This window comes from Erpetoichthys calabaricus, chromosome 2 (assembly GCF_900747795.2).
Source record: "Erpetoichthys calabaricus chromosome 2, fErpCal1.3, whole genome shotgun sequence".
Taxonomy (NCBI): domain Eukaryota; kingdom Metazoa; phylum Chordata; class Cladistia; order Polypteriformes; family Polypteridae; genus Erpetoichthys; species Erpetoichthys calabaricus.
In genome coordinates this window covers 46522820-46542915 of record NC_041395.2, presented here as the reverse complement: position 1 = coordinate 46542915, position 20096 = coordinate 46522820, and the positions used below count along the sequence as shown (strand labels likewise).

At 36.1% G+C, this 20096-nt stretch overlaps 1 protein-coding gene across 1 annotated transcript in view; it reads right to left on the bottom strand.

Annotated features, from left to right (window-relative positions):
- Positions 1-20096, bottom strand: part of tinf2 (TERF1 (TRF1)-interacting nuclear factor 2) — a 48817-nt gene that overhangs the window by 7884 nt on the left and 20837 nt on the right. The window contains exons 7-9 of the mRNA XM_028793723.2: positions 18566-19421; positions 12791-12846; positions 9469-9554 (exon numbers count right to left, since the gene is read on the bottom strand). Coding sequence (XP_028649556.2) covers positions 9469-9554; positions 12791-12846; positions 18566-19421 — 998 coding nt within the window. The remainder of the gene's footprint in view (positions 1-9468; positions 9555-12790; positions 12847-18565; positions 19422-20096) is intronic.

The window sequence follows — 20096 nt, the reverse complement described above, 5'->3', positions numbered from 1 at the left end:
AAACCCATGATGACTACTCAGTAAAGCTCCTGTTCTTGCCTTGTGTTTCTCAATCTTTTCTTCAATTCTTTCCATTAATTTACAGTGGTGTGAAAAACTATTTGCCCTCTTCCTGATTTCTTATTCTTTTGCATGTTTGTCACACAAAATGTTTCTGATCATCAAACACATTTAACCATTAGTCAAATATAACACAAGTAAACACAAAATGCAGTTTGTAAATGGTGGTTTTTATTATTTAGGGAGAAAAAAAAATCCAAACCTACATGGCCCTGTGTGAAAAAGTAATTGCCCCCTGAACCTAATAACTGGTTGGGCCACCCTTAGCAGCAATAACTGCAATCAAGCGTTTGCGATAACTTGCAATGAGTCTTTTACAGCACTCTGGAGGAATTTTGGCCCACTCATCTTTGCAAAATTGTTGTAATTCAGCTTTATTTGAGGGTTTTCTAGCATGAACCGCCTTTTTAAGGTCATGCCATAGCATCTCAATTGGATTCAGGTCAGGACTTTGACTAGGCCACTCCAAAGTCTTCATTTTGTTTTTCTTCAGCCATTCAGAGGTGGATTTGCTGGTGTGTTTTGGGTCATTGTCCTGTTGCAGCACCCAAGATCGCTTCAGCTTGAGTTGACGAACAGATGGCCGGACATTCTCCTTCAGGATTTTTTGGTAGACAGTAGAATTCATGGTTCCATCTATCACAGCAAGCCTTCCAGGTCCTGAAGCAGCAAAACAACCCCAGACCATCACACTACCACCACCATATTTTACTGTTGGTATGATGTTCTTTTTCTGAAATGCTGTGTTCCTTTTACGCCAGATGTAATGGGACATTTGCCTTCCAAAAAGTTCAACTTTTGACTCATCAGTCCAAAAGGTATTTTCCCAAAAGTCTTGGCAATCATTGAGATGTTTCTTAGCAAAATTGAGACGAGCACTAATGTTCTTTTTGCTTAACAGTGGTTTGCGTCTTGGAAATCTGCCATGCAGTCCGTTTTTGCCCAGTCTCTTTCTTATGGTGGAGTCGTGAACACTGACCTTAATTGAGGCAAGTGAGGCCTGCAGTTCTTTAGACGTTGTCCTGGGGTCTTTTGTGACCTCTCGGATGAGTCGTCTCTGCGCTCTTGGGGTAATTTTGGTCGGCCAGCCACTCCTGGGAAGGTTCACCATTGTTCCATGTTTTTGCCATTTGTGGATAATGGCTCTCACTGTGGTTCGCTGGAGTCCCAAAGCTTTAGAAATGGCTTTATAACCTTTACCAGACTGATAGATCTCAATTACTTCTGTTCTCATTTGTTCCTGAATTTCTTTGGATCTTGGCATGATGTCTAGCTTTTGAGGTGCTTTTGGTCTACTTCTCTGTGTCAGGCAGCTCCTATTTAAGTGATTTCTTGATTGAAACAGGTGTGGCAGTAATCAGGCCTGGGGGTGGCTATGGAAATTGAACTCAGGTGTGATACACCACAGTTAGGTTATTTTTTAACAAGGGGGCAATTACTTATTCACACAGGGCCATGTAGGTTTGGATTTTTTTTTCTCCCTAAATAATAAACACCATCATTTAAAAACTGCATTTTGTGTTTACTTGTGTTATATTTGACTAATGGTTAAATGTGTTTGATGATCAGAAACATTTTGTGTGACAAACATGCAAAAGAATAAGAAATCAGGAAGGGGGCAAATAGTTTTTCACACCACTGTATATATGATGCATGTTAAGCATACAACCTATAATTAGTTGGATGTGCCCAATCACCCTTTCTGTATAATGGAATAATATTTGCCATTTTGCCAATACTCCTCTATAACGGCCTTTTAGGTTACAGCTAATTAAAGCGGATGGATAAACTTTATCTGTGGAAAGCTCCAGATTTGTTCCATGTTTCATATAGTGGCCCTCAAAAACAGAATATAATGTTTTCTTAATACATATATGTAGTACTAGGGTGTTGTACCATGTTAGCCATTATGAATGTAGAGAAAAGCCAAGCAAAATGACACCTTTTATTGGCTAACTAAAAAGATTACAATATGCAAGCTTTCGAGGCAACTCAGGCCCCTTCTTCAGGCAAGATGTAATCATCTTGCCTGAAGAAGGGGTACATCTTGCCTGAAGAAGGGGCCTGAGTTGCCTCGAAAGCTTGCATATTGTAATCTTTTTAGTTAGCCAATAAAAGGTGTCATTTTGCTTGGCTTTTCTCTTAATACATATACATAAGTTACATACATAACTAATGGCCAGGCTGGATCAGTGTGGCACGTGTGTCTTTGGAATATGGAAGGGAAGCCAGAACAGCGGCAGAAAATCTTATGCAGACATGGGTTAAGCTTGTGAACTCTAAGCTCAAGTAGCAATTGCTAAAGCTAGATTTTAGCTATTGTGAATTTTAACCAAAACAACACCAGAAAAGGAATGAAAACTTAAAATCAAAAGGTCATGGAGAAATAGCTTAAAACAGTTAACTGTTGCACAAAACAATTTACCTCTGAGTATAACAGATGACTTCAGTAAATGCTTGGAGGACTGTCTGACTTATAAGACCCATTCATTCCTATTCTACCTATAATGTAAGAGCTCTGATGTAAAATTCTTGATGACATTTAACTCTAAAAGGAATTTGTGAGAATATTTATGAATGTGATTAATATTTTTTTAATAAAATTAATATTGAACCAAGTATATATTTGCATCAACATTTTGCTTAATTTTGACACTGAACAAGGGATTCTTAATATTAGGTTAATACCTCATAATATAATTTTTCCCCCACAGGTATTTAAAAGAAAATACTGTTTTAATTTGAAATCTTGTTACTTTTAAAACTTACAAACTGTCACTCCAACTTCTATAAAGTTAGGTATTAGAATTGCATCATTTTGTTTCATATGAATGAATTTTGCACACATTACTTACTCATGTTTCTAAAGCTGCATGGACCTACACTCAAAGTTGATTCCTATTCTGTTGTTGTGCTTTAATACTAGCAAAAATGAAAAACTATTTCACAAACCTTAAATCAACAAGTGTTTTAATAAATGTTTAACTTTGCTGCTGACAAAGACTTCCCTGTTAATTTGCAATTGTCTAGTACTGGAAATAACAGGCTAATTCTATGAATTATGGCACTAAACAGCTTTTTAAAACAAGATGAATCTACTTTTAACCCTGATGATGTTAACAAGTCATTAGATCTTTAAACACCATTAAAATTCTCATGGTATACAGTAAAATACTGTTAGAATTAATTAATGCAGTGTTGCAAAATTACCTTTTTTTACACTACAGTAGACATATTTACAGTTTATTATAAATTCTGATCAGTGTCAAAGACTTCTTTGGTTTCACCTAACATGAAAGATACTGTACATATCCAATTTACACTATACACTAAAAACAATGTCTACAGAACATAGGACTATAAGAGTAATTGTCATAATTCATCGTAGTAGAAACCGACAATGTCTACCTCTTATTCACTTGTCAGACCTCCTGCCTCTTTTTTTTTTTTATTATTAAAATGACCAAATGTTTCTGTCAGGCCAAGACCAGAATGCTCATCCCAGTGCAGGTACTACTCAAGAGGGGGACTCCGGCTATAGAACAACAATGGCTTTACAAAGTAGTTCAAATTGACATATTAGGTTAATTGTACAGCTGTTTAGAAGACAGCAGTCATGCTCTAAGTATGCTAGAATATACATGTAGAAGGTGATTGTGCACCAGGTTACAGTGTAAATGTAACAATTGTGAATAAGAAACAATGTATGTTAATCTAGGTCCAACCATAATGTAAATACACTTAGTGACACCAACTTTATTAAACCAGACTTACAGCTATATATTTCATACCAGTCCCTGGCATATGGGAAAGGTATTTTAGACTTTTAATATGTTACGGCTATATCCAATCATTGAACAATTTTCTGATTTCATTTTTCCATTGCAGGGCTGAAGGAAGCAAGAGCTACAGTATCTGCCATTAATAAATAATAAAAGGACAGATGAAGAATACAGAGTAACAGTTTCAGTCTTGTGACTGAGGAGTATCATCATATTACAATGACCCTTTAAAAGGTAAGCTAAAATCTGTCTGTACACTTAACAGGATTTTTTTTAAGGTTATAAAGTATAAACTTTATGGATCCAAACAACAGCTGAGTCTTTTATTTTTAGACGGACCATTAAGACAAGGTTGTTTTACAAGCAATTTTATCCACAAAAAACAAAAAGTGTGTAAAAGGCAAGTATACACAGTTTGTAGCACATTATATGCTTATTAGAAAAATGTAGCTAGAGTACATAATGGCATAATTAAAATGTATTGTTTTTGTCATTGCCTAAACACATCACCGAAAACACCATTCAATCAGCTTTCATGTGCAGCATAAATATTTTGCTTGTTTGTTTATTGGCCTTTTAAGATTTCTAAGTAGTATTTGTCATACTCTGACATTATTATTATGTAGGGCTGCTGTTTGATTTAAAAAATGTTACCAAATTTAACTGCATATTAATTGCAAATTGCTGTATTTCCTTAAGCATATTAACATTTTTCTATAAAAGAGAAATAACTAAGTGATTTATTTCAAATACAAATTTTCATAATCACTTGCCTATGCATATTAAATTATTTCAGTTGGTTAATTGAACAAATTTTATGTAACAAACATCACCCAATGACCATCAGCCCCCAGGGGTTGCAATATATGTGGGGAACACCAGTACATATGGTTTAAACTTCTATGGTCTAAGACCACATGTCACAAGCACTATGAATTACACAAACAAATATTAAAAAACAGAAACCTCAAATGATGGTTCAGCGTTTGTGCACAATCAGCACTACGATAGGCGAGGTTGTTCTTAACTATGTAACACATACGTGTCAACTCCACAGCTGTTATCTGGAGAGGCGAAGTCATATTAAATTGAAAATGTGTACAGACTAGACTTATAAATAGAAAAAAAGACAGACTGAAAAAAATCTGATTGGGTTATTTATTTAGATGTTTTAAACTGCACATTGTTATATACGCCATTATTTATTAATCTGTATAACATCCACAAAATCAGACCTTATCTTAATAAGCATGCAGCACAACATCTGGTGAAGGCTTTGGTCTTTTCAAGTCTGGATTACTGCAACTCAGTACTAGCACGAGGATCCGCATGTGCCATCAATCAAATGCAGATGGTCCAAAATACAGTGTCCCTTCTTGTATTCAACCAGCCAAGATGGGTGCATGTCACTCCTCTCTTCAGGTCGCTACATTAGCTCCCTGTAACAGCACATATCAACTTCAAATCTTTGATGCTTGCCTATAGAGTATTCAATGGGTCAGCACCTGTGTATCCAGACTCTTTTCATATGTACAAGGTCCCAGCTGGTAGAACAAGCTACCCACTTCCATCGAACTGCTGACTCTCTCAATGTGTTTTAAGAAGCAACTGAAAACCCTACTATTCTCTAACTTTCTGTCAAATGGTTAATAAATGTTTTTTGCCCTGTGTATATCTGTTGTAACTGATCATTTTTTGTTATGCTAAATTTATAGTTCTTCACTTGTGGTGATCAACCTCTGCAACATGTCCTGATATATTTGCCCAAAACAGTCTCCAGACTGATGTTACTTGAATATGTTCACCTCTGTTGTAAGTCATTTTGGAAAAAGCACCCGATAAGCAAATAAATGTACTGTACATGTAAATATAAAAATAAGTCTATCTTAACCGTCAGCCCAAATGGAGGGAAATAGTAGCATGATCAATTTGCACCGAGTATTGTCTAGTTTTTCCTGGTTACAGTATAACGTAGGCTATTGTAGGTAACATATAATTAATTGAATAACAACAACAATCCATGTCAGCTTTAGAGGAAATCTAAGTGAGATATAAGGAATCAAGCAACTTCACTCTACGTTATCTGCTCTTTAGCTGCTCGGACATGGGAAGAGCCTCCACTGTGCCATTTCAGGTCAGATATCCATCCATGGGAGACCAAAAAAGCAGGACAGCAAGCATATTCATATGGAAGGACGGGCTGACACACTTGCATTCATTCTCCCACTCAGACCCATACCTCAACAGCCTCTTACATTTCACAGGTATACTTGTATTAGCAGACATCACTGCATTCTGTTTTGGACATTCCACTATACTATGTTATACGACTGTCCCCCCCCCCATCATTGTGTGTATGCAGCATAATGGCAAGGATGACACGACATGCACTCTCACACAATGCACAGTGCTTGTCCATCTGCAACATTAGTGTGGCATGAAAATAAAACTCATTCACTCCACTTGTATAACTGGTTTGATTTTAATTGTTCTCATGCAAAATTAAGGACATGGTGAAAAGGTGTATTTTTGATTAAAGTGGATATTTCGGCTTTAAACTCGAAATGTCCACTTTAACCTTGTAGTTTACTTTATCATTAAAAATAGACCGTCATAAACGTCATCTTAAAACCGACCCAGTTGTTAATTGCTACGTGCTTCTGGGCTTCCTCCTGACCTGACAGCAGCAATCAACATACAGAACACATTACATTTATGATATTCCAGCTCTCTGCACATTTAGAATCTTTAGATGTTTACTTGATATCACTTTCATGATGAAATGCATTAAGGTTTATATGTTATATATTACAGATACGTCATTAATTTAAATAATGAATACTGATAATAATTACACCTGTTGTGGCGGCACGGTCTGCCTCGCAGGGAGTCACATCCCTTGTGTTGCCTGCCTGGAGTTTGCAGGTTTTCCTGGTGGGTTTCCACAGTGTGCTCCAGTTTCCTTCCAAAGACATGAATGTTTGGGGATTTGGCGATGCTAAAATGATGCTAGTGTATGCAAGTGCTTGTGTTCGCCTTGCAATGATCTGATGCCCTGTCCTGGGATTGTTTCAGTCTCAAGCCTGATGTTTGTTGGAATGGGCGCATCCCTGGACTGTTGGATTTAATCATTAACACTAGAATTACCAGAGCCTATGAAAAAACTCGTAGATCCGGCCCACCTTAAATCGCTTCTTAAATCCGTTCACACCTCTCCGCCAGCATCCTTTGTCCTCTAAATGTGCTGATAAAAGACAAGCTGCCAGCAGCCGGCTATTCCATCCCCCCACCGACTTATAACGTGCGCGAACTTCTCCCAGCTCATGCCTTGATTGATTATCTGGGAGTGAAGCGGAGTTTTAGAGTGGAAATAATAGATTGTTATTTGGAACACACACATTTCATGCGTGTTCCGTTTCTACAGTAATCTGTGTAAACACATTGTTAAAACAGAAACTTTTTCATATTTTAGCAATAAATGTTACAAAATGTAGTAGGCATAAACTATAGAATGTGTAAAGCCTGAGTTCCAAAGCTTCAAGGAGGATACAACAGTTTCCGTGGCGTAGCGTGCTAAGATTTGCTTCTTAGAGCACAGCAACTTTGCCATGCCTCACAGACTTGAGTTCGATTCCCCGCTGGGGATAAAGTGTTGTTTATTTTTTCTTTTTAACCTCAAAACGGACATAAAATTTATAAATTGGTTATGCACTGTCAGTTAATGAGATCGTTATATTTTCATATGGGATGCTCCTTTTAAAATATTTTTTTTAACAATTGAGACTGCAATTAACATGAACAACTGTCCCTATAACTTATTTTTAAGATCCATAACACACAGACAGACAGAGCACTGCGTAATAGAGAGACAGACAGGCAGAGATATATAAATAAACAGGGAAGGCACATGTACTGAAAGAAAAAAAAGATCAACATGCGCGTTGTTCCTGCTGCACTAAATAAGCTCACGTGCTCTAACATCACCCCTCCCCCATCTGACTCTCTAAGTAACAGCACAAGTACAGACGCAAACCAAGTGCATGTGTGTACTGTATAATATTAACAAAAAGAGCAGCTTACTACTGAAAACGGCAAATATAGGAGTGAGTGGGGATCGAAACGGGGACTCTTGATTTCACTTGGTTTGCGTCTGTACTTGTGCTGTTACTTAGAGAGTCAGATTGGGGGGAGGGGTGATGTTAGAGCTTGTGAACTTATTCAGTGCAGCAGGAACAACGCACATGTTGATCTTTTTTTTTTTCTTTCAGTACATGTGGCTTCCCTGTTTATTTATATATCTCTGCCTGTCTGTCTGTGTGTTATGGATCTTAAAAATAAGTTATAAGGACAGTTGTTCATGTTAATTGCAGCCTCAATTGTTAAAAAAATATTTTAAAAGGAGCATCCCACATGAAAATATAACGATCTCATTAACTGACAGTGCATACCAATTTATAAATTTTATGTCCGTTTGAGGTTAAAAAGAAAAAAAAAAAAGCAACACTTTATCCCCAGCGGGGAATCGAACTCAGGTCTGTGAGGCATGGCAAAGCTGCAGCGCTCGGAGAAGCAAATGTTACCGCGCTACGCCACGGAAACTGGTGTAGCATCCTTGAAGCTTTTGTGAAAGTGTATATTTGATCTTTGGAACTTGGGCTTTACACATTCTATAGTTTATGCCTACATTTTGTAACATTTATTACTAAAATATGAAAAAGTTTCTGTTTTAACAATGTGTTTACACAGATTATTGTAGAAACGGAACACGCAAGAAATGCGTGTGTTCCAAATAACGATCTATTATTTCAACTCTAAAACTCCACTTCACTCCCAGATAATCAATCAAGGCATGAGCTGGGAAAAGTTCGCGCACGTTCTAAGTCGGAGGGGGGATGGAATAGCCGGCTGCTGGCAGCTTGTCTTTTATCAGCACATTTAGAGGAAAAAGGATGCTGGCAGAGAGGTGTGAACGGATTTAAGAAGCGATTTAAGGTGGGCCGGATCTACGAGTTTTTTCGTAGGCTCTGGTAATTCTTGTGTTAAACATCCTTTTCAGAGATACTGCAGCAAGGTGTCCTCAGAATTTAATGGGTGTTTCAGGCAATTCACAACAGAGCGAAGGCGAACCTGTTCTCACCGTGATGATAATTTGCACTGCCACCTGGTGGAATCTTCCAGATTTATGTAAAGTACGTGCGCAAGTATGAATAGTACAACGCTTGCGTAGCAGTAGCATCCACTGGAGCATACATCACATTAAGTATAAACCTGGCCTAACAGTGAGCAAATGAAGGGTTTCATCTAGCAAATGAAGCATCTGATGTGTCCTATATAAATTTAGTTTGTACTTTTGAGTCCTTTTTTTGGTTTTGATCTGAAATACAACATTTACCAAGCTCACCTCTCATTCTCTTATCACTAAACAAACATCTTAAACATCTCTATATTTATTAAGCCCACTTCAAGCACAATTATTCCTTTAATCATTTAGTTCAAATCAACTTGTTGTGCCTTCCACCTCACAAACTTTCTTTGGATTTAAAAAAACAGTCTTTATCCCAGAAGCTCAACAAAAACCCTTTTAATGCAGCATCTGCTAAGGGATTTTATAATACATTTTACTTACCCGACTCTTGAAGGATTTTGTCATTTCATCTTCAGAGTCCAGTATAACATCATCACTTATGTCTAATGGGGTCTGGCTCACTGTTGCTGTCAAAAGATGAAACAATAAGGAAGTTATAATTTGATCCATTTTTATACTTTATTTTATTTTTTATTTTTTTAGGTAGAATGCCTAGAGGGACTGGGCAGTCTCGTGGCCTGGAACCCCTGCAGATTTTTTTTTTTTTTCAAGCCGTCTGGAGTTTTTTTTTTTTTTTCTGTCCTCCCTGCCCATCAGACCTTACTTTTATTCTATGTTAATTAGTGTTACCTAATTATAATTAGTCTTTTTTCTCTTTCCTCATCATGTAAAGCACTTTGAGCTAAATTGTTTGTATGAAAATGTGCTATATAAATAAATGTTGTTGTTGTTGATGATGATGATAGAGTGTATATTTATTCATAATGTTCTGGCCCCTTTTCTACATTGTATATATTCATACATAAAGATTTTAGTCACTTTGTTTAATCTCTGTTTTTAACTTGTATTGCCTTTGTATAAACTTTTTATGTAGCACTTTGTGATTTACTACAAATGTAAAGTGCCCTATAAATAAAATGCATTAATATTATTACTTATATTTTTGTTAAAAATGTACAAGTATTTCTTATATAAAATTCAAATTTGGAGGGTGAAAGCTTACATGTAATGAATAGGTATAGCCTGTTAGTCATGTGGCATATCTGGCATCCCTTGTTTTTCAGGAAGATTCTGGCAGCATTATATAAACCTAGGCAGTTGAATTTATTCTTAAAAAACAATGACTTAAACTATGAAAGCATGTTTACAAGATAACTAACTGACATCACATGCAAGAATGTTTGGCTTTGGACATAAAATACTTCATGAATTACCCTAAGTCCTTATAGATGCATGAGTTTATTTTATGCCGCTTTATTAAATGTGATCTATGAATTAAGCAGTATAAAAGAAAACATAATTAACATATTACACACTATGATCTGTCCAGTGTTGGTATCATTTTCAGGTATGTCATTTATATTTACTATGGCAGTGAGACCACAAGCATAAAACATGGAATAAATTGCACAGACTTTATGTCATGCTAGTAGACATTCTGCAGGCACAGTGTGATCAATGTGAACATCCAGTGCTTTGCAGAATTCACTAAAAACGAAGACAAACATCAAATCTGCCCAAGTAAATGTTACCACAATTTTGATTCTTCATATAAAACATTTGCTAAAATTTGATTCATAAATTTGATCTGAACATCCATAATTTAGATACCAGTGTATTAATTACACGGATACCTTGAATTTGCTATGACAAATTCTTTATAGGAATTTGCTACATGATGATCATCACAAGCTCAACTTTACTAATTTATGGGAAAACAAACTAGAACGCAAGTTTGGCCGAAGGTTTACAAAATATGACATGCTTATTTTATTCAGTGTAGGCAAAGTTAATGCAGTTAATGTCTGCAGAGGTGTGGGTAGCTGTTGCTTCTCCACTAGTATTCTTCTAGTTATGTATCTTTGCTATATTTTATTCTGTTAAGTTGGTTATTGCTGACATTATCTTATTCTTGTATTAGAATGTGATCTTCTATTGCCAGAGCAATTTTCCTTCAAGGAGGATGCTTCTTTAACAACTGATGTCTTCTGAACAAAGGTCATCTTACTGTAGCTCATATGTATCTGACCTCTTTGATCTTTGCAAATAGCTTATTTGACTGTATGCTGCTTAGTTAAAGCTACTTAGCCTTTTACAACTGTGAATCCTTGACAACCGGTTTTGATTCTGCTTCTGGAAAACCCAGAGTCAGAAATTATTATTGTTATTAAAGTGTATTGTTGATTTGGCAGTTGTTGAAAGCAAGGAGCAGTGGTATGTATTCAGCTAGCAACACCGCCCAAAGATGACTACAGATTGTGAGGCTCAAGAACTGTGTCTGTGATGTGGATGTCAGCTACACGGTTATACCACAAGAAACAATTCTATCTGCCTTTCTCTTCACCATGTACACCTTAGACATAAATAATAGTACCAATTCATGTTACTTCAAAAAATTACATACTTATGGGGTGTATTAAGAATACGGGGTGGGGGGGGGTTAGAGAGGGGTTGACGTAAAGTATAGGTGTCAGATGGAGAACTTTGTTTTTTGGTGCATAGAGAACTGCATTAAGCTCAATATCAACAAAGCTAAGGAACTGGTTATTGAATATTGCCACCACAAAGAAAGAAAGAACCATTATTCTGGGAGTGGATATGCTGAACTTCGCTACTGCTAAAAGCATCTGGGGGTCCACATCAATGACAGGCTGGAATGGTCTAATAATGCTGAATGTCTATATAAGACATGGCAGATCAGACTCTTTCTTACAGAATTACATTCCTTTAATGTGGACAATGAAATCCTTCATGTGTTCTACAACTCTATGATAGCCAATACAATTTTCTACATTGTAGTGTGCTGGACCGGTAACATTAAGAAAGGCCCAATGAATCAACAAGCTAATTAAAAGGACAGGCTCAATTATGGAGTGCACTCTTAATGCTGGCTATAGTAAGGAGAGAAAGACGACAAAAAAAAAAAAAAAATATTCAGCCATTATGAACAATGCTGCACATCCTCTCTTTGACAAAATATCATTAAGTGCTTTCAGCCAACAAATTATTCTGCACAAGTGTACCAAGAAACTATACTGCGGCTCCTTTATACCTATGACAGTACCCCTTTTATTATGACTCACAGTGACTGTTCTCTTCCCATCAGCCAAGTCAGAAATTTTCATCATTTTCTTTTCTTTTTTTTTTTTTAATTCCTTGTATGTATTTCAGGAGGGTTGTTTTTTGTTTGTTATAATATTCTTTAACTTCTGTAAAAAGCTAAATTCGGGACAAATAAAGTACTATCTGTTTTTAGGTTGAATGTCACAGAAAGAAAAATAAAAAGGTTTACCTTTATATGAAGATAAAAAAATATCACACAATTAAACACCATTCACTATAAATAGAAGAAAACAGTTTTATCTAGTAATTCAATTACTGTTCCTCAGGATTTGTTATTGATTAACCTAATTAATAAAAGCTTATCCCGTAAAGTACTTAAGGTTGATTTACTATGCACATTTTGTACAAAACACACATTTTGTCCACAATAGCATTCAATTTACAAGAGTAATCATGTACGACTTCAGAATGATGTCCACAAAATATGAAAGCTTATCTTCTGTGTATCCTGTGTTTTTCTTTTGTCCAGTCCAGCCATTTGTCTTTCCATGAAGCATGCTTAAATCCTAAGCATCCTTACCTGGCTCTTGTGGCACTGTAGACTTTCTTTCCAATTCCATTTGATCAAAACAATTCCTACACAGAAATATACAAGTATTTAGATAAAACCTTGAATAAATGCACTTAATAAATTTTAAAAAAAATTAAAAATTGGACTAACTAATCCATATGTTCAAATGGTAATTTTCTACTTTTTTTCCCCCCTTGAAAATTATTTTAAGAAAATGTCTTCACTGAATGCATTCAAAGCTACATTACTCTTATTTCAGATCCTGTGGCATTTCATTTTAATTCAAAAACTGATCAAAACATTTTTGTATCACCTTTTTGATTTTGATTAATCCTATATTAATTTTAACTACCATCTTGTAAGATAAATCTTAGATAAAGGCTTTTCTCTTCACCATAGGTCATATCAAAGCTACATGGCTCAGTTATATCTTATTGGAAAGCTCATATATATGTAAACAGACTATTAAAAAAAAAAAAAAAAAAAAAAAAAGTAAAGATCTGTAGCTTCATGAGATAAACCTGCAAACTTAGAATTGTTAAGAAATGTAATTTCTAAGCCTCAAAAAAGGCATAGGAGTGTAACACTTTTTCACTTAATTGAGAATAAAGTTATGTGTACCTGATTTCACACAAAAAAAAGAAAAAAAAGTGCTGTTATTCAAAGGGGGCTATGAGCTATAAGGCTCTGAACCTATGAGAAAAGGCACTAATTTAATGGCAGCCCATAAGAAAACTCTTTAAATTACCTTCTTTTTTTTTTTGTCTCTATCCGATGTGAAAAAAACTGCCCATACTGCAAAGTTGTTTTTTTTTCTTTTTAATAAACAAAAAATATTTAAGCTCTGGTAGTACGGTGTAATATATATGCCAAGATTAATCACAATCAAAAATAGTGATGCAAAGGCCATTTGTTAAATTAAAATGGAATGACCTTCTGGCAGTCTAAACGAAGACCCTCAAAACAGCTTGCAATTTTTCTTCATACTGTATATTCTTAATCTGTTAAGACTGAAAAATCTGCCTGGGGATCAAACTCAGTTCCTGGATGACCAGAGTGGCGGCAGGCTTTCGATTCAATAAGTCGTCCACTCAGTAGTCACCCATGGCCGTTACTTTAATTCTACTATGTGTTAGTGTTCTTATTCTGCTATGTCAGCAGTTTTAAAATATATTAATTACTGGACTAGATCACATGCCTGACTTTTTTTTATTTTCTGTCCAATATTTTTATTGAAATAGGTATTTACTGTTATTATGGGCAGTGACAGGTGTAAACAAAAAGGTGTATATTAATAGCATAATTGGTTGAAATGAAAATTTGCCGCCACTACAGCACTCTAGGAACACAGTCAATGTGTCAGCTTTTAATTTGGAACATGCTAACAAATACAAACATTTTTTGAAAGGAAGAGACAATGAAGATGTAAAAAAATACACATATACATACATATATATACATATGTACACATACACACATATACAGTAATCCCTCCTCCATCGCGGGGGTTGCGTTCCAGAGCCACCCGCGAAATAAGAAAATCCGCGAAGTAGAAACCATATGTTTATATAGTTATTTTTATATTGTCATGCTTGGGTCACAGATTTGCGCAGAAACACAGGAGGTTGTAGAGAGACAGGAACGTTATTCAAACACTGCAAACAAACATTTGTCTCTTTTTCAAAAGTTTAAACTGTGCTCCATGACAAGACAGAGATGACAGTTCCGTCTCACAATTAAAAGAATGCAAACATATCTTCCTCTTCAAAGGAGTGCGTGTCAGGAGCACAGGCTGTGACAGAGATAGAGAGAAAAGCAAACAAATCAATAGGGCTGCTTTTAAGTATGCGAAGCACCGCGGCACAAAGCTGTTGAAGGCGGCAGCTCACAACCCCTCCGTCAGGAGCAGACAAAGAGAGAGAGACAGAGTTTGTTTTTCAATCAAAAATCAATACGTGCCCTTCGAGCTTTTAAGTATGCAAAGCACCGGGCAGCATGTCGTGTCAGGAAGCAGCTGCACAAAAGATAGCAACGTGAAGATAATCTTTCAGCATTTTTAGACGAGCGTCCGTATCGTCTAGGTGTGCGAACAGCCCCCTGCTCACACCCCCTACGTCAGGATCAGAGAAAGTCAGTGCAAGAGAGACAGAGAAAAGTAAGCTGGGTAGCTTCTCAGCCATCTGCCAATAGCGTCCCTTGTATGAAATCAACTGGGCAAACCAACTGAGGAAGCATGTACCAGAAATTAAAAGACCCACTGTCCGCAGAAACCCGCGAAGCAGCGAAAAATCCGCAATATATATTTAAATATGCTTACATATAAAATCCGTGATGGAGTGAAGCCGCAAAAGGCGAAGCGCGATATAGCGAGGGATTACTGTACATATATATATATGTGTGTGTGTGTGTGTGTGTGTGTGTGTGTGTGTGTGCATATTATATATATATATACACACACACACACACACACACACACACACACACACACACATATATACACATACATATACATATATTCACATATACATATATACACATATATACACATATACATATATTATACACATATACATATATACACATACATATACAGGTGCTGGTCATAAAATTAGAATATCATGACAAAGTTGATTTATTTCAGTAATTCCATTCAAAAAGTGAAACTTGTATATTAGATTCACTCATTACACACAGACTGAAGTATTTCAAATGTTTATTTCTTTTAATGTTGATGATTATAACTGACAACTAATGAAAGTCCCAAATTCAGTATTCAGTAAGGAATGACTTTACCTTAGGCAGACAATCTACAATTTAAAGAGATTGTTATTTTCTTGTGAATTGTTACATATGCATTATTTTCACTTTTACTTTAAAAACTTTTGTAAAAACAATACTTGTTTCTTTATTACCTGCCTCGCACGAGGTTACATCTCTTTCTTCCCAGACGTATAATACTGCTCGTGTTGTGAAGGGTGTTGCAGCTGAACGAACGCTAAGAATATGCCTTTGGATCATTTGCTGTCTTTTTGCTGCTTGCTAGCTGCCTCTTCTGCCTGACGCATGTCGTTGTTTTAAGAGCTCCGAGCACATGATGCTTGCCTGCCAAAAGCAATCCAACAACTGCTAGCTTAGAGGTCTGTTGACTTGTTTTAAAATGATGGCTCATTGCCTGGTCTCGCGTGACGTTGTAAAAGCATACCGGTCTTATTTCTGGCCACGGGTGTGGTTGAATTCTTTCTTGCAGGATGTATAACGCTGCTCACGTTCGTTTGGGGTAGCTGCTGTCGCAGCTTTCTCCACATGTGCATAGCGCCGTTTTTTTTTTTTTTTGAGCCTTTCTAATTTCACTGGTTTCATAGTCTCTAACCTGCTCTGCATGTGTTTAGCATCAACGTTTGTAAACGTGTTTATGAAATTCTACTTTCTTTTATTCATTGTCTTTTAATTCTGAGCCGGATTGGACGTGCTTTTTTTCCCCCACTTCCACTTGTTCCGGGCTGATAATTACTTTCCTTATTTTCTGAATTTGCACCTCGATTATTCTTTTTTGCTCTTTTTTCTGTCCAACGCATTTGAGTCTCTCTTCTCCGCACCCAATTGGACGTGCTTTTTTTCCATTTCACTTGTTCTGGGCTGATCATCATGTTCCTTATTTTCTAAATTTGCACCTAGATTATTGTTTTTCTTTTTATCATTTTTTTTCTCTCCATCGCTTTTGGGTCTCTTTTCTTCGCGGTTTTCTTTCTTCTTCGTTTAATCGTCGACGTTTCATTTCTACCCTATTCATTTAATTTCTACCCTATTCACTTCTACCATATTGACCTTATACACTTTATATGCACTGAGAGCCCTGCAGCTGTGTGTGCTGCATGACTGCCTTTACAATACTGATTTGTATTTTTTGATATTGCTTGTAAGTAGGGTGTGTCTTGCAAGACTCTCGTTCTATGTTCCCGTGAGACGCACCGTGGCAGGTCTCTTTCGTCTCGCGGGTCTTTAAATTATCTTCCGAGAAAGATCACGTATCGTAGACTATCAGGACAGGGGACAGGATTTCTTTTTATAATAGAGAGATATATATTCTTTGCAAAAAAAAGCATCTGTATAATGACAGAATGAAAACAATCTTAAGTCTTCCTTTTAGTTATTATTGTCTAGTTGTCTACAGAACAGAGATATCAATTCACATCTGCACATCATCATTTAATAATATCAATAATCAGTGCTTGACAATGACTCCATACGGAACACGATGAAATGGGCAGTTGGCAAAGCGAAATGTACAGCCACAACAATGGTTAAAAATAAAAAAAACGCATCTAACAAGGTCTTACCCAGGTATAATTTTAGAATTTATATATTGTTATTATGAGCCATAAATAGTATTCCAAGTCTTACTGTGGAGTAGGGTTGCACAGTATACCAGTACTGAAAAAGCAGGAACCAAACCCATGAAACCACGCTAGAAACTCCACTCATCTCACACTCTCCCCAACCACCACCTCTGAACACCTTGAGGGAACCAACCATGTAGTATGTCAAGGCAGAGAGGTGCAAGTATATACAGTACACACACCAGGGAAGTGGGATATTTTGAGGTTCAGAATTGCGCCAACAGGGAGGAAGGACTGAGATGCAGCTATGATGGAGTTATCCGTTATTTTCCTCGGTACCAATACTGAGGTCCAAAATAAAACAAAGCTGGCATCAATGAAGTCACAATTTTGGTACTTATCCATCACTACATTGCAGAGGTACTTGAAATCCCTCTCTACAATTAAAAAATGGATGAAGTTGAGTGAATTGAGTCAAGCTCTTTTTGTATAAGGTGTAACCAATTAACTGATTTCTTCCTACAATAATATAACTTCAACTTAAATTTCAGAAAAACAGAAAGGAAATTAATTCATTACAACATGCCATACTCATACACAATATAAACACACAAAAAACACTAATATATTATCATTTTGTGACCCAATTAAAAATGAGAATAGTACTATATCATGGGGTCGCAGCCCATTCTCACCACAAGCATATATTACTTTTTAATAACTGACCAGATTTGTGATCAGCTGATGAGTTCTTCCATTAATTTTTTTTCTTGGTGTCCTGATGTTGAAACTGGCACTGCTGTCACCTGATCAAAATATCAAATCTAAACTTGGAACAGGACTTTAAAATGGATATGAGACACTAACCTTCACCAAAGACAGACCTAGAGTTGGGCGTTTGTCATATTTAAACAAAGTCAGAAATGCTAGCTATTTATTTATATCATAGCTACCAATACATACTTTATGATATGTATGTCTTAATGGTAACTGTATATAGGTATCACACAATAAGCTTGTAAACAGGACCAGCACTATACAAAAATTAATTTAGCTGAAATGTGTATAATGAGATTCTACCAAAGGCAATCAGAGAAAGCTGATGAATGAAAATATAAAGATTGACGTGCATGTTTTTTGGTTATCCTTAACTGTATTTATATGTTCTACGGGCAGTGTAGTAATTGTAAAATGGGTAATAATGCAGAAAATACTATATAACTTTGGAAGTTTTTGTCAACTGAAATAGACCATTTTAATTTGAGAAATGAAACAATACTGCTTGCTCTTCAATAACAAAACAGTTTTTACTAAACTAACCAGGATAAGATTTGTATAAAATATACGAATAAAGAAAAATCACTAGTGGCCATTTATGTGTAAACTGCATTTATGAACAAAAATTCATTAACCGTGCAGACAAAATATTACAAAACTGATTACTTACTCCTTCTCTTCCAATTTTCTTCTCTTTCCTGACGATGCCCATACTTTTGAAGAATTAATGATAATGTCATTTCCATGTTGCCTCTTCTGAGGGCTTAATGGAACAGTGAACAAATCCGGCACATGATCATGATGATCTAGAGTGTTTACTTCTTCTGCTAGGGTACAATGGACATAGTTTGAAGGAAGGACACCGAAATCCAAACGATGTATCAAAACTATAGGCTTGCGACTTAAACAGGAAGCAGCAAGATTCTTCTGCAGGTAGTCAATGTTTGATTCATGATCTTGAGAAGAATGGCAACATGATCCATTTGATAAACACTTTCCTGACTTCTTAGAAGATTGATTAGCTTTCACACAGCCCTCACATTGTTTCAAACAGCATTTGTTTCTACTGAAAGCACTTATATTTTGAAAATTGCATTTGATAGAGTCTAATCCTTTCAGCTGTGAAGATTTTCTGATGGCATGGTGTCCAGGACTCCTCATACTTCCCATTTTACCATATCTATCAGAAGAGGGTTTTCTGCCCAAGGAACATGATGCAGAACATTGCTTCTCCACCGACCTACAGCTGTGGTCTTCAGAATCGCATTCAGCATCAGAGTCAGAGTAAATAATTGATCTGTCACAGTGGCAATGTGGTCTCCAAGATTTCCTGGAAGGGGATTTCTTATTACAAGATCTATAAAACAATTCACATGGAACAGATTTCTTCTCGGAATGCACCGTCATAGAATTTTTACTTTTAGCTGGCTGCAGTCCTGAAAAGGAATTTTCTGGTGACTGAGAAGAACATTTTCCAGGAGAGACAGCACAATAGTTATTACTGCCATGTGGTATTTCCTGGTCACCTGAAAAAGAAGTAGCAGTTACTTAGAAGATAAATTTTACACACAAGAGAATCTACTCATTCCCATCAAGCTAATGATGAAGGTGCCGGATATCCCTTTACACGTATTTTTGAAAAATCTTTGATTCGATTACATGGCTAAGTACTTTGTTCTATATTCCCATGACAGCTGGTCTAAAGAAGTGTTTCCCTTTTTACAAAATGAAAGAAAAACGTTATTGATGTCTTTAAAAATTTCTTTGATCTGGTACATAACGTTTTTAAGTCTTGAACAGAAATGTTTAAAATCCCTTAATGTGAACATACCCTTTAGTCCAGACCTAAACTGCACATAATACTTCAGATATGCATTTCTCTAGTGCATTTTAGAGTTTCAGGATAATGTTCCAAGATTTACATTCAACAATGTAATAAAACATTTTAACAATTTACCTTTTTAATTTCTTGTGCAGATTCCTATGAGAAAAGATGTCTCAATATAAACCTCTTCATCCTGTTCAGAGTTTCTCACTTATAGGTCAACATCATCTACCTTTAGCTGAATGGAAAATGAATTACAACTACATGTAGCAGGCTACACTTTTACAGTACATTAGTCTGCTTTAAGTGTTTTGAAAAGTCTTTGCATCATTTTGAATCTGTTTTGTCTCATTAGCATTTACTATCCTTGTGTTCT